The 13923-nt window shown below is 43.7% G+C and overlaps 1 protein-coding gene across 1 annotated transcript; it reads left to right on the forward strand.

Moving 5' to 3' along the window:
* Positions 1-2075: 2075 nt before the first annotated feature.
* Positions 2076-8904, forward strand: IL1B (interleukin 1 beta). The gene is made up of 7 exons (XM_003417396.4): positions 2076-2148; positions 2651-2711; positions 3281-3332; positions 4274-4466; positions 5466-5618; positions 6948-7078; positions 8054-8904. Exons 2-7 carry the CDS (start codon positions 2665-2667, stop codon positions 8264-8266), a joined length of 789 nt encoding a protein of 262 aa, XP_003417444.1. The 5' UTR covers positions 2076-2148; positions 2651-2664; the 3' UTR covers positions 8267-8904.
* Positions 8905-13923: the final 5019 nt, after the last annotated feature.

Consider the following 13923-nt stretch of genomic DNA (forward strand, 5'->3'; position numbering starts at 1 on the left):
GTCGCTATGAGTTGGAACTGACTCTACAGCACCTAACAACAACAACAACAATATATTCCACCAGACACGCATTAGGGCTCCTTTCAGCTAGAAGATTCTGAGGCCCTGGAACACTGCAATTAGAAGATGGTGAAGTGGAGGTAACTCAAGGTTCCTGACCTATCCCAAGTCCCAAAACAGAAGGTGTTAACTCAGTGCTAATCTTTGGGTCCCTTGCATACCTTCTTTCCTGTCACTGGACTTTATTCTCCTTCCCTCAGCTTCTAATCATACCAATGAACTGAAGGCATCTCTGTGTCCCCTTTCAGGAGAGACTACAGAGCCACCAAGTCACCGGGCCTCACTGGCCTCAGCACAAAAACTCTGAGGAAGGTGGCAGTTCCTCTAATGAGGCTTGGGAACCAGTGGCTAATTTGCAGAGTGAATCCTGTGGAGGCAAAGCAGAGAATTCCACCAGGCCACCCAGACAGGGCCTCCAGGGTGAGAAAGCCTTGGGAAGATCATCATAAAACAACTTTCCAGGACTAGGCATCTAATTTTACCAAGGCTCTGAGTTAGGAAGTGACTATTGCTTACCAAGGTACAACAGGTTGCTCTGGGATCACAAGAAACTGATGCATTAAACAGGACTCAGGTTTTAGATTCCCTGTGGAACATACAACTTGCCAAAGATGGAATTCTTGTGTATGCCTTCCTAATATCAAGGTACTGGGAGGCCAAATTAAAAATCAAAGGCTGCTTGGTGCACGAGCTCTCCGGGCTATCCTTGCCCCACAGTAGAACCTATTTCCCTTGTGCCTGGAATGCTCTCACCTGTCAAATTCATGATCTTTCTCCCTTGGACAATATAGGATGAGCACACTACCTGGCACACAGTAGGAACATTGTAAATGCTCATTAAGCCAATGTTTTTGAATGAAAACACTGTCAAATTCTGCTCATTCAGGCAGGAAACCTTTATTGGAATACATCTGAGGCCCTATGCTAGGCCCAGCTCTAAAGAATTCATAGCCTCCTGGGGAAACCAAAAAGTGAGCAAGGCTTCAGTGCAGAGCTATAATATAGGTATGCCAAAGCACCTCCACAAAGCCCCTTTCCTGGCTCCATGCACTGATTGTGGCCTGGTCACTAGTTCATTTTACAAATGTGAGGGCCCACCTGGGGCAGGCACTCTGCTGGTCTCTGGATTAAACAGAGTCTGGTAACTCTTGAAGTTGCCAAGAAATATAGTCTCTACCCAATATTCTTGTAAAAATGATACTTCACTTTACACAGTTAACAGAAAAGTTCTTTTTAGGCAGAATGTCTCCTCTGCATGTTAAAAAGGGATTCTGGTCATGGAAGCATGACTTATTCACAACTTTTTCAAAATCCAGACTTAAACTCTGCTTAAATCCACATGGTTTCAGTGTTCTCAAACACTGTTATAGTTTTGATATGAGATTGGCTATGGTTACTGGTGCCTGGTCTTAATGGTTAAACGAGCCTATCTCCAAGGATCCCCAGGCCCTCCAGCATCCCTGCTGAACTGTGTGTTTCCAGCCTCTTCCAAGGGAGGTCCAATGTCTCCCCAGAGGCTCCTGCAGTTACCAGGATCTGCAGAAGTAGGAACAGCACCCTGAATCCAGACTGGGAGGGTCACTGTCACTTCTTTAGACCTGTTTATCTCTCTCCAGGTGGGAAGATTCCCATACTTCCCATTTGGAGAGGGATACATGTGAGAGAGGGAGCGTGCTCACATGAATGTGTTTATCTGTGTCTTCTCCATTTTGTCCCAGGGACCTCAAATTAAAACATTCGTCTAACCTAAGAAAACCCAGTATTTTAATATTGACATCATCTGCATAATAGTTGTCAGAAAAGTAGTGTTAATTTGCATGATGACACATTTGTAAAATGTGTCATAACTTGCAAGCACTTGCCCTTCCAAGTATTAGAGGATTATTTCAATTTCCCAGCCCCCTCCACTAGACGTTTCCACCAATCTTTTATTTTCAGTTGGTTGTGAAATCAGTTGACCAAAAGGGAAATTTCTCAGCAATCCACTTCTGCTTTTAGAGGCAATAAAACAGCGAGGGAGAAATTGTCAGACAGCAAATCTCTTAGAGGCACAAGAGGCCACTCCAGGATTCTCTCTGCGTTGCTCAGGTATAGTGATTTTAACTCTTACTGGTAACTGTCCTAAGGGGGCCGGTTGGGCAGTCGGTTGGTCTCTCTCTCTCTCTCTGCCTGAGAGCTGGGGTTTTTTGTTTTGTTTTGTTTTGTTTTGTTTTGTTTTGTTTTGTTTTGTTTTGTTTTGTTTTGTTTTGTTTGCAGAAATGCCAGATGTACTGTAATGCTATGATCTGTGAAATATTCTGAGAATGAATTCTGCTTATCTAGCAGCTGATACCTGAGAGACAAATGTCAAGGCCTCTGCTCCAAGTCTCAGGCAGCTTCTAACGAATACACTCCTGGTTTGAGTTTAGACTAACAAATGCTTTCCTCTAGACTCAAAGAATCGCTCTTCCATGCATTCACTCATTCATTCAAACATTGCTTCTTTGCATACCTGCCACATACTAGACGCTGAGAGAAACTCGAATGTGAAGATAAACCTCATGGGGACTGGCAACCACAATTGGCCACTCTTTCTCTTCTCTTTACATAGGTTTCTGAATCAGCATGGCAGCAGTTCCTGAACTCTTCGGAGATGTGAGGAATTACTACAGGTCAGTGGGAAGACCGAGACCAATAACAAGAGCGGGATTCCCCCCTTTCAAGAGTAGTGTTAGCTGTGCTTGGAGGCTAGATTTGTCCCTCAAACTGCCTCTTTCAATGGCAAGCAGGGTTCCATGTTAACCTGGTTTGAAGACTGATTTCCCACTTAAATGCAGTCTTGGGACCCTAGGCCTCCCAGATGTTGTGCTGCAGGCGCTTCCTACATACAGCAAACAGGAAAAAGGGATTCCATATGGATGATGATACAGGGGACCCCTTTGCAAAGTTTGGCTCAGTTGAGACGGTAAATTCAGATTTTAACAGACTCCACTAAGCTGGAGGTTTTATCTCAGGATCCAAAACGGAGCACCCAGGGGTACTTGCCTTTTTCCATGGTGATACGTTAAGCATACAACAGTAGACTGTTCCATGCATATCACCATGGAACTTGCCAGAAGCCTTCAGGTAGATTTGAGTTTCATGCTCTTTGCAGTTTTCTACTAACAGTGGAGACTACAGGGGAGGAAAAATAAACCAATTTAGGAGACACAGCTCAGCAATGCTTCTGTTTTTATTACAGCGACAATGAAGACGACCTGTTCTTTGAGCCTGATGGCCCCAAACAGATGAAGGTGAGATTATGGAGATAGCTCCCAATCCATGAAGGGGCTCTGACAGCAAAAGCTCAAAGTGTCTGGGGCTAACATGCTCCTGTAGTTTTTCATGATGGAATGATTTTTACCTCTTCCAGTGTGACAGGTGCAGGCAGCAATGCATGTTGACTTGGTCACACCCAGCTCCCCACACCACCGAAGTCACTCACTGACAGTGGTCGTGATGGGGAGGGAAGAGGGAAAAGTCACAGTTGTGACAATGTTTGCTGCCTCATATTAGGAAGACAGCCAGGACCACAAGACTTCAAAGCAAATTTGATTCTCCTTTTAGGAAACGGATTCAGCCTACACTAATCACTGAGTCAAACTCTGTAACTCAGAGAAAATGACCTTAAAAATTATCATGTGTCTACTCTAAGGGTGGGATAGTTTTTTGTTACCTGGGGTGGGGCTTATGACAATAAGATGTAAATGACATAAACAAAAAGATGAATTGAGAGTTGAAAGAAAACCACTAACTGGCTGTTTAACCTTGGACAAGTCACTTCATGCCTTTGGGCCACACGTGAAAAATAAGGAGCATGACCTAGGTGATCTCTGAGAGCCTAGAATCCTTCTTGCATCAGGTTAGAGTATTAGAGATGCAAGATGTTATAAACCGTATAAAACAGTTCATGGTGTAGCTGTGGCATGTATAAAAAAGGCAATATAGAAATAGGATTATTCTAAAAGAATATCATACAAGACATCAGAAAGCCCACATTCTGGCTTTGAGCCTGCCTCTGACTTGCCACATGCCCTTCCGTAATCCACTTATCCTCTCTGGGCTACAGAGAGATGAGAGATTATCTCTTTGGAAGGTTGATTATCTCTAAGGCCCCTTACACTTCTCTGTTGTCAAAACAGTAGTTTCCTGGTCTGACCACCTTAATGCATTCACTCCCTTGGTTTCTCCACAGTGCTGCTTCCAAGACCTGGACCTCTGCTCTCCAGGAGATGGGGGCATCCGGCTTCAGATCTCCCAGCAACACTACAACAAGAGTTTCAAGCAGGTCGTATCGGTCATTGTGGCAGTGGAGAAGCTGAAGACGATCCTGGTTCCCTGCTCACAGTCCTTCCTGACCAACCTCTTTTCCTTCATCTTTGAAGAAGGTACTTAATGAGAGCTGAGAGGAGGCAGTAGGCCTTCCAGTTATTTCCTTCTTGCAGTCAATAACTCAATAGTCAATTAAACTCCCTGGAAGCTGAAGCCCTTAAAAGATAAGAGTGGAACAGAGAAGCCTAGAAACCAAATTAATTATCTCTTAGTTGAAAATGGAGCCCTGGTGGCATAACGGATAAGCTTTCAGCTGTTAACTAAAAGGTTGGCAGTTCGGTTGGTTGTTGGAATCCACCAGCCGCACCAGCAGCTCTACTCTGTCCTATAGGGTCTCTATGAGTCAGAATCGCCTCCATGGCAACGGGTTTGGAATTTTTGTTTGTTTGTTTGGGTGGCACAAAAGGAGCCCTGATGGCACAGTTGTTAAAGCGTTTGACTGCTAATCGAAGGGTTGGTGGTTCAAAACCACCAGCAGCTCCACAGGAGAAAGATGTGGTAGTCTGCTTCCATAAAGATTCACAGTCTTAGAAACCCTATGGGATCTCTATGAGTCGGAATTGACTGGACAGCAGTGTGTTTGGTTAACGTACTTGCTGCTAACCAAAAGTCTGGTGGTTCAAATCTACCCAGAGATTCCATGAGACAAAATTGACTCAACAGCAACTAGTTTTGGGGTTTTTAAATGCAATCGTTCTTAAAGTATGACCTTGATAACTACTCGTGTTTGCAAATCAGTCCATCATTCTCAGTGTGGCTTCACTTGCATTATGTTCTGCAAGTCTCACAATTACCATCGCCACTTTGTTACCATCACCATTTTACATGAGCAGCTCTACTGCAGGCAGCAACAGAGCTGAAACTTGAACCCACATCCTATCGTGCCAGATCCAGTGTTCTTACATCTTTCCTCCCACCCTGAACTCCCTCCCCACTAGTGTTATAATCAAACTATGGCCATACCTGCTCAGATGTCATCCAAGAAGCCAAATTCTGTGGCCTCATGTTATCACACTTGCCCTTCTGATTGCCTGCTACCATGCTCCACATTTCAGAACCCATCAACTATGACGATGCTTATGAGTGTGATGCAGCTGTACTATCCCTGAACTGCAGACTCCGGGATATAGACCAAAAGTGCTTGGTGCTTTCTGGTCCTTATGAGCTACAGGCCCTTCACCTCAATGAACAGGATATAGACCGACAAGGTAACTTGGGACATCTTGCTTTTCCTTCCTGGGCGCCTGGCAGCTTGCTTATTCTCTACGTTTTCAACAAAGTGGGAGATTAAGGCAAACTTTCAACATAAGTAAAAATTAATTGACAGAAAAAGAACATACAAAATTTTGCTTCTGCCCTAGCAATGAAGCCAGATTGATTCCCTCAGCACATTTATTTTTCAGTAAGATGCATGACTGAGAAATTAGACTGCTCAAGCACACCCAGGGCCATTGTCCAGCCAAATCACTTAGTGGTGGTACAATATCAATTTTTCCGTTGAATAAGGTCATTTGATGGGCATGTCCTAATTGCCTGTGGGTTCCTTTTTCCTGCTGTTGGGGTTGAAACTAGAATTGTGAAGAGATAAGGTACCCAACCCTATCCCAACCTGCCCCCTTGCCTCTAACATCCTTCCTGCCCAATATCCGATGGCTCCTTGTAGGGAAATTTTACTGACAAGCACGAACTGACATCTCTCTACAGTAACTGGGAAATATTTCAGTCTGGTGAGCTACTAGTTGGGAATCTGCCTGGCACTGTGCCATTTTCTTCCTTCCTCTCACCCTACCTTCTTCAAGGCTAAAGCCTGAGTGCAAGGGTGTGGGTCAGGGAGCAGCTGAAAGGAGCAGCCTGCTGTCTTCTAAGGCTGCTGTCCTTGGAGAGCAACATCACTTGTGTGTTGAGGGGGTGGGGGAGGCTTCCTGCTCATGGTCAGAACAAGAACAATCCTGTTTATTTAGAACTGAGTAGTGGGCGTGACCTCAGGGACTCCGGTAGAGGCAGTTGTGACTAAGAAAGACCAAAATGAATGTTTCTCTTCAGAGCCACTTTACCCAGCTAAGCTTCTCCTCTTCCAAGTTCTTCCCACGTGTTCTTCCCATTTGTTGCTCTGTGTTCCGGAAACAGGTCTGGTACCTGATTTCTTTCAGGAGCCCAACTTAACCTCTTTTCTTGCATCAGCATTATCAAACTGTTCTGCTCATGCCTATGTGTACATCACTGGCCAGTGACCAGATGGCTTCCTTCTTCCGTCAACATTTAAAAATTAAATGATAGCTCTCCCTTAATTCTTCGTTGTCACTGTTGTGAGGCACTGAGAAGCCCTCAGACCTTCTTTGAGGAAACTCTGAAACAACCAACTAGCCCTGGGATTCTCTGTGAGAAACCAAGTGATCTTGTCTGTTAGGTGGGAGGAAACTGTGCGGCTTCCCACAGAGAATGCTGACTTGTACTGGTCCTGAAATAGGGGTTCAGCGGTTGGGTCCAGCCTGCACTGCTCTAAGTACCTGACCACAAGGCCTCTCTTCTTTCTCCAGTCGTGTTCTCCATGACCTTTGTGCAAGGAGAAATAAGTCAAGAGAAGACACCTGTGGCCTTGGGCCTCAAGGGAAAGAATGTGTACCTGTCCTGTATGATGAATGATGGGAAGCCTACCCTGCAGCTGGAGGTGAGTGAGTACCAGAAACTGAGGGTCCTTCTCGGGCGTCCTCCAAAGAACCCCCTTCTATCACTTACTTCCAAGGCAACCTCCTTCTCCTCCCCTGAAAATCTGGGAGCCAGTCTAGGTGATAATTTATATAAATGTACATAAATTTAACATAATTGTTAAATGCATGAGCCACCAGGGCTCCTTTTTGTTTTTTTCACTCCCACTACAGATAATTACATCATTTTGCTGATGTTATTATGTCCTGTTATCGTACCTCCCCAATGCATTATACAATGTTAAGATTGGAAGGTGTGTACATTGTTCAGGTTGCTCTCATTTGATAGATGATACTTTGGGAAGTTAATCAATTAAAGGGAGAAAGGACACCTACCATCTTCTCCACTCCATCCCTCAAATCACTCTCCCCATACAACTTTCCCAGCAAAAGATTTGTTTCCAAGTTGATGTCATTTTAGCCAGGGCTATAAAGAAATATATGGCAAAAGTCCCTGGAAACTAGGTAGCCCTAGAAGTTTTAACCTGCTTTTTACTTTTTTTTTTAAACCCCACCTACATTATGCTCCCCAGCACTTGGGCCTAAGCTTCAGAAAAGAATAAGAGTCCCCTCAATGTTGTTGTTAGTTGCCATCAAGTAAATTCCAATGCACAGCAATCCCACATGTACAGAGTAGAACTGCTTCATAGGGTTTTCAAGGCTGTGACCCTTCAGAAGCAGATCATCAGGTCTGTCTTCCAAGGAGCCTTTTGGTGTGTTCGAACCACCAGCCTTTCAGCTAGTAGTTGAGCACTTAACCATTTGCACCACCCAGAAACTCTACTCCCTCAACAACCACACAGAAAGTCAGTCACAAAGATAACTCAGGAGTCTGGTTCCTGCTCCTGAAGTCTGCTTATCAGTTCCTCTCTAGCTGATCTAAAGGACATCTTTACCAGAGTCCCCTCACGAAAGTTCTTATTTCTATTTTGCTTCAGACAGTAGATCCCAAACTTTACCCAAAAAGGAGGATGGAAAAGCGATTTGTCTTCAACAAGCTACAAGTCAAAGACAAGCTGGAATTTGAGTCAGCCGAATACCCCAACTGGTATATCAGCACTTCTCAAGTGGAAGAAATGCCCGTCTTCCTGGGAAATACCAGAGGTGGCCAGGATATCACTGACTTCACCATGGAAGAAATCTCTTCCTAAATAGAGTCATACCCAGAAAGTCCATATGTGCTGAGTAACCCCTAAGGCTGGCAGAAAGGGAATAGAAGGGGTTTGGAGCATGGCTGCAGCCTGAACTTTTTTGTTGTCTAGACTGGTGCCAGTTGCTTTCCTTATAATGGTGTTATGAGGGTCTCCTGCCCACCAGCCAGGAGCTGCCTGAGGCTATCCTAGTGCCCCAGGGCCAGGCCTGTGATGAGGATCCCCTAGCTCTTCCCTCCCAGGGCCAATCACCAGATCCCTTTTTCTAAGAAGGCCTCACCTACCCCTCCCATTTGCTCAAAGCCAGCCTGACGGACACTATTGCACATTCAAAGAGACCCTCTGTCCTTTACTCCTAGCTTTTGATAACTGGCCACCTATTTATTTATTTATTTAATAGTAAGTTCATCTATTTAATATAATTCAAGGAAAGGAAAGAAGCAACAGTGTCTGTGAAATGATCCCAGTCTTCAGTATCTATGGAACCAATTTACTTTGAACTAGTGTGCTATCTGATATAAAGTCTTTTCACCGAGGCTGAGATTATAAACTTGGATTATTTAAATAGAAATATTTATGAATGAAAAAGTATGATTGAACTGCTTCAATGGTCCTGAAATAAATTTCTCTAAAAATTATTTTTTCTGTGCCTGATTACTGACTTTGATTTGATATGGAAGGATAAACATAAATGGGGCTCAGAGAGCTCTGCTTGTGGGGCTAGAAGTCTACTCCTCATTACAGGGTGCTGCCAAGTATCTAGACACATCCTTGACTGCCAAAGACAAGCTTTCCCACTCCTCTCTATTTCTGTTTCTCAATAAAAGGATATTCAGCATATAAGCTTCACCTGGAAATAAATGATCAGCTAGAGCATGGTGGGGATGAGCATTGGTGGTAACAGCTGCTAATTATTTCTCTATCCATTTATTTGGCAAATATTTATTAAGCAAATGCTATGTGCTAGGAGCTGGGGGTACAGAAGCCAGAAAGGCGAGGCGCTTCTAGCTAGGTGGAAGAGGAGTGTACGTACAAACAAAAACACGGCAACATGACAAGCAAAGGCGAAGACATGAGAGCACGAAAGTAGCAGCAAGAGGAATGATGAGATCTGCTGGAAAGGACAGAAGGTCGAGGAGGGTGACATAGGAGCCAGTCCTAAAAGAATGGGAAGAAGGTCCCCAGAGAGAAAAGGAAGAAAAGGGAAAGGGACTCCCAGGAGAGGAATGAACATGAACAAAGGCATGGGGGTATAAGAATGACGTAAAAGTAAACTTTCAGCATTACAAAATCACCAGAAACAAAATTAAAACACAAAAACAATCCAGGGAAAGAAAATATTTGTCTCATATCCCAGACAAAGGGATAGTTTGCTTAATATATAAAGAGCTCCCTCAAAACATAAGAAAACAACAAAAACAAAAACCCAAAAAGAAAAAAAAACAGGCAAGGGATATGAACAGGCTGTCCATAGAAAAGGAAATGCTGTTAGATCTTGGGCAGAGTAAAAGATGATTAATATTTCTCAAAATAAGAAAGGCAAGTGAAAAGCACCGTGAGATACAAATATTCTCCTACTAGAATAGCAAAAATCCAAGTTTAATGACACACTGTTGGCAAGACTGTGGGAAACTCTCACTCTTAAGCATTATGGACGGGAGTTTAAATTAGTACCACTGTTATAGAGGAAAATTTGATAACTGAAAGAACTACAAAGTCACTTACTCTTTGACCTAGCAATTTCATTTCTGGGGATTTGTCCTATGGACAGACATACATCCATGTGAAATGACGCGTGACCAAAAGTATTCACTGCACATCATTTGTAATAGCAAAAGATTGGAAATAACCCAAGTGTCAATCAAGAGCAGACTAGCTAAACAAATTATCAGAAATCCATACAATGAAATAATATGCAGCTAAAAAAAAAAGAATGAGAAAGGACTCTCTGTACTTGTATGGAGTGGTCTCCAAGATATACTAATAACTAAAAAAAGAAAGATACAGAGCAGTGTTTAAAGTGTGCTAACTTTTATGTAAAAAGGGTGGGAAAAAAATAAGACAATACACTCCAATATACTTATATTTGACTTAAAAATTCTGGAGAATACATAAGATACGAATAAAGTCGTTAGAGGGGCTGAGGAATAAGGGACAAGGGAAAGAACAAGACATTTCTCTATACACTTTTTTAGACAGCGTGTGAGGCTGGGTTCTCTAGAGAAGCAAAACCAGTAAAGCATATAAATACATATAAAGAGAGATTTATTTCAAGGAAATGGTTCACATGGCTCTAGAGGCAGGAATGTCCTAAGTCCGTGGGTCAGGATAGAGGTTTTCCTGATTCGAGTAGCCACAAGGACTGGCAAACCCAAGACTGGCAGGTCAGACAGCAGGGCTCTTGCTCCCAGGCTGCAAAGACTGACTAATCCCGAGATTGGCAGGCAAGACTGCAGGCAAGCTTCTAGCTCGAGTCCCAAGAACTGGAGATCAAACGAACAGGAGTCAGCTGTAGAACCCAGATCAAGCAAAAGTCCACGAGCCTTGCCAGAATGTCCACTTACATTCAATGCAGTCCACAACCCAACGAAACTCCCTTTCAACTGATTGGCTACCCACAGCAGGTCCCTTCATGGAGGTGATCACATTGTATTAAATCTCATCATAGAGGTGATCACAAAATAGTACAACTGCCAGACTATATAACTGCCAAACCACTGAGAATCATGGCCCAGCCAAGTTGACACACAACTTTAACAATCACAGGCAGTTTAATTTTTTATTTTTACTCAGAAAAAAAATGTTAATAATTTTTAAAAACCTTTTGGCAGGAAAAAAAAAAAGCATATGACTTATCTGAGGAAAACAACAGTTGAGAGTCAGGAGAGTGACAAGGAATTGTGCCAGTCTCCAATGGCTCACTCCCAGGACCCTTTTCTCCTCCTTCCTCGTGGCTCTCCAAACTAAGGAAGAGGATATGGGGACCCTATGACCTGGCTGAGCCCCTCTCCTAGCTCTATCTCCTTCATAACTGCAGTGCAAAGGATGGGATAGGTGTCACCAGCAGGTGCCCAAGGGGCACCCACTCTGTGGTATGGAGCAGACTGCTGGTCTGGGGAAGAAAGCAGAGGAGCCCCTGGGAACCCTAGCAGACAGATTGTCCTCTTTCCCTGGCTGAGTGATACGATTCCACTCACCCTTCCAGGTACAAAAGGAAGAACATCCCAGGAAGAATGACAAAATGTGAAGGTCTCTTATCTTGTGAGGAAGCAGATTCCAAATCACCTCTGTGAGGGTAAGATTGGCTCTGCCATTTTGGACAGCAATTTGGGAGTATCTGATTTTTTTCTTTTAACATGCCTCATGACTCAGCAATTTCACTACTTGGTGTCTTCCCTAAATAAACACTATAATATATGCAAAGGAAGATAAATACAAGGGTGTTTACTGAAGCATTGTTTATAAAAATTTAACAAAATAAGCTGGATACCTCCTTAATGACATTGATAGGTAAATCATGGTTAAGTTAAAAAGAAAGAAGAGGAGAAAGTATTGAAATGGAACCATATCCAGGCAAATCATTGAGAAAAAAGGGCAAGTTGCAGAACAGTAAGTACAGAATGAACCATTTACATAAAGGGAAAAAAACGTAAAGGCAGACTGCTCTGAAAGGATATCTGCCAGATTAAAAATAGTGATTCCCTGGGGAAGGATGAAAAGGGAGTGGTGCGGAAGCATCAAGAGGAACTTTAGCTTTCTATGTAATGTCTGATTTTTCTTTACAAAAAAAAAAATGTATTCACAAATTATTTATATAATTTTTTTAATCCCCTACATTAAAATGTTAAAAAAGGACAGGGTTCCAATTCCTGGATCTGAGCCAAAGACTACAATTGACTTTCAAAGCATTATTCTACTCCTGGCTTAGAGCCAAGCTCTCTCCTCGATAACAGCTCTCCCTTTCTTGGCACTAGGTGTCCTTGGTCTGGAAGAGAAAAATGACTTACGTCTAAGTAGAAAGATCGGATAATTTGAATATGTGGGAGCCAGAACCCTCTCCCATTTGACCAAGAACACGAAATAGAACCAGAAGTCCCTGAGTACTGGGACTGCTTTTCAATGGGCTGGGAAATAATGTTGCCTACCCTCCAGCAGGAGTTCTTGGGTGGTGAAATAGTTAAGAGCTCAGCTGCTAACCAGACAGGTTGGCAGTCCAAACCCACACAGAGGCCTCTGACTATTCACTTCCAAAAGAAAAGTCACTAAAAACCCTACTGTGAACATTAAGGTTGACTCGAGGGCACTGGGGTGGGTTATTAACTTAGCTGGGCCGTGATTCTCAGTGGCTTGGCAGTTATGATGTAGTTCAGCAGTCGTTGTGATGTGATCACTTCTATGATGACATTTGATATCATGTGATCACCTCCATGATGGAATCTGCTGTGAGTGGCCAATCAATTGAAAGAGAGTTTCCTTGGGGGTATGGCCTGCATCAAATATAAATGGACTTTCTGGCAGGGCTCATAAGCTTTTGTTCACCCTGGATCCTGCAGCTGGCTCCTCTTCATCTGACCTCCAGTTCTTGGGGCTTGAGCTGGCAGCTTACCTACCATCTTGCCTGCCAATCTTGGGATTAGTCAGTCTTTGCAGCCTGGGAGCAAGAGCCCTGCTGTCTGACCTGCCTATCTTGGCTTTCCCAGCCCCTGTGGCTATGTGGGAATCCCTGGTGGCATAGTGGTTAAGAACTATGGCTGCTAACCAAAAGGTCGGCAGTTCAAATCCGCCAGAGGATTCTTGGAAACTCTATGGGGCAGTTCTACTCTGTCATATCGGGTTGCTATGGGTCAGAATCGACTCGATGGCAGTGGGTTTTGGGTTTGGTGGCCATGTGAATTAGGAGAATACTCCATCCTGACCCACAGACATAGTTTACCTGCTTTGCTTCTCTAGAGAACTCAGCCTAAGACACCTATGGAGTGCAATTCTATTCCAACACACCTGGGATCACCATGACTTAGTTGACTCACCAACATCTGGTAAGGTAAATACCCTCCAGTAGGTAAGACACCATACCACCACAACTCCTACCAGTTTTCAAGAAGATCCCATGTACCTGGAGAGTAGGAGACAAGTACTTGAGAATTTGACTTGATGTCTCAGATTCTACAGGAGCAAGATGTGGCTTATCCTATAGGCTCAGGCTGGAGTAATTAAGTATCTGGTTGGGGTGAAGAGAAATGACGCAGTGGTGTATGGGAGCATATCTGATCTGAAAGACAGACTGGGGGATGGGCAGCTGCTACAGTGTTCTAGTCAGAAGTGGAGGAGTAAGCCAGTGCATCTTAATGGACCCCCTCCCCACCCATTCCTTATCCCCTACTATAGCTTTGCTGAGCTACCCACAAATATCTGGTTCAACTGGGAGCCAGGGTAAGAATGACCTACGGAGCTTGTGCGATGCCAGCCCAGGGGTGTGGGAACCCAGCCAGAACCTCCTTCCAGTCCTTATCACACCTTACCCACATCCTGTGTCCTAAATTGCAGTTTCGAAGCCAGTCAAATGACCAGATTGTCTTCCTGGGAAGTCCAGAAGCACTGCTTTTCTTATCTATAAGAGTATCAGTATTTACTTACACACATAATCATGAGAAAAAAAA

Source organism: Loxodonta africana, chromosome 15 (genome assembly GCF_030014295.1).
Source record: "Loxodonta africana isolate mLoxAfr1 chromosome 15, mLoxAfr1.hap2, whole genome shotgun sequence".
Taxonomy (NCBI): Eukaryota; Metazoa; Chordata; class Mammalia; order Proboscidea; family Elephantidae; genus Loxodonta; species Loxodonta africana.

Excerpts from the sequence above, each read along its gene's own strand:
- IL1B (XM_003417396.4), top strand. The coding sequence starts at position 2,665 with ATGGCAGCAGTTCCTGAACTCTTCGGAGATGTGAGGAATTACTACAG. Across the intron at positions 3,333-4,273 it reads ATGGCCCCAAACAGATGAAG|TGCTGCTTCCAAGACCTGGA; the intron begins GTGAGATTATGG and ends GTTTCTCCACAG. Across the intron at positions 4,467-5,465 it reads TTCCTTCATCTTTGAAGAAG|AACCCATCAACTATGACGAT; the intron begins GTACTTAATGAG and ends TCCACATTTCAG.